This window comes from Nematolebias whitei, chromosome 16, assembly GCF_014905685.2.
Source record: "Nematolebias whitei isolate Nwh7 chromosome 16, NemWhi1, whole genome shotgun sequence".
In the NCBI taxonomy this organism is placed as follows: Eukaryota; Metazoa; Chordata; class Actinopteri; order Cyprinodontiformes; family Rivulidae; genus Nematolebias; species Nematolebias whitei.
In genome coordinates, this window is record NC_056513.1 from 22,977,761 (window position 1) to 22,979,200 (window position 1,440).

Sequence of the window (1,440 nt, forward strand, 5' to 3'; positions counted from 1 at the left end):
CTCCGGCCGGGCGAGCATGGACGGTCGGGTTCTCGAGCATCCTCACGCCCAGTTCGGCGGCTCCCTGGGCGGACTGGTGGGCTTCCCGTATCCGCTCGGTGCACATCACCACCACCACCACCACCACCAGCACGTCTACGAGCTGGCGAACGGACACCACCAGGCCGCCGTGCCCTTCTCCATAGACGGATTACTGAACGGCTCGTGCGCGGCCTCGGTGGTCACCTCGGAGAACCAGCAGTTCAAACTCTCAGGTGGGTCCCAGGGATTATTGATCATCGACAAATTCAACTTAGTTCCATGATGGCTACTTTCTGGGAGAGTCTAATAAAGCAAAATTAGGAACGCTTTACAGCAATAATAATAATAATAATAATAAAAGATGGCAAAGATTATATATAACAATGAGTTTTGGAAGGGAAAAAGTTTAAAAGCAGGTTCAGTTTGTATAACTTTACATATATTTTAATTTAGCAATTATCCATGGGCCCATCAAGGGTCAAGTCTAATTATAAACAAGTTAGAAAAAGTGTCCAATGGATTGTTTGAACGCAAACCGTTTTATTCTAAGCCCATTTTAAAGCGGTATAATTTTGCAACAAGATTAGAGCTCTAAAATCGCCTTCTCTCCCTCTCTCTACAATAAACACACACCTGAACGCACACATGCACACGCATGTCTGCAGATTCTGGAGACCCGGATAAGGACAGTCCCGGCTGCAAACGGAGACGGACGCGCACGAACTTCACGGGCTGGCAGCTGGAGGAGCTGGAGAAGGCTTTCAACGAGAGCCACTACCCAGATGTGTTCATGCGGGAGGCGCTCGCGCTCAGACTGGACCTGGTGGAGTCCAGGGTTCAGGTAAGACAAGCACAAATATCACACATTCATTTAGAACAGTGTTTTAATTGGGATTTGGCGTTTTTATTTTATTTTATTTTTTTTTATTATTCTTTCATGTTCATTCATGTTTTTGCTGAAGTTTTGGTGTTTAAGACAAGAACAAGACAAACATGCAGAGATAATTATTTTGTTGTGGCCGGAAGGCCTGCCCGGTTCTGTGGGTCAATCTTCAAGGCAGCAAAAAAAAAAAGAAGACATTTGAATATTTCATGTGTGCAGCCTATCGATTTATGGGTTAATTAAAACAGGGCTATTTATAAAACTAATCAATGAGTGGCAGTGCTGAAGAATAATCTAATCTCTTGTATAGATTTATATACCGTATTATTTTTACTTTATTAGCGTTTAGCATATATCTAAGAGCCTTGTACACTGTTTCTTTTTATACTTTAAATTATTTTGTTACTATTTTTGGTGTGACTGAGACCCTGTGTACACTATTTTGTTCCACCTCATGTACCACATGTTATGCGAATGACAATACTGAAACTTGATGTGTGTGTGTATATATGTACATACCGTTACCGACGTATGTA

General features: G+C 42.6%; 1 protein-coding gene across 1 annotated transcript in view; it reads left to right on the forward strand.

Moving 5' to 3' along the window:
• The window catches only part of LOC119422957 (homeobox protein unc-4 homolog), a 10,996-nt gene continuing 9,556 nt past the window's right edge, over window positions 1-1,440 (forward strand). The window contains exons 1-2 of the mRNA XM_037690370.1: window positions 1-254; window positions 687-862. Of these exons, the coding sequence (XP_037546298.1) occupies window positions 17-254; window positions 687-862 (414 nt within the window). The 5' untranslated portion in view covers window positions 1-16. The remainder of the gene's footprint in view (window positions 255-686; window positions 863-1,440) is intronic.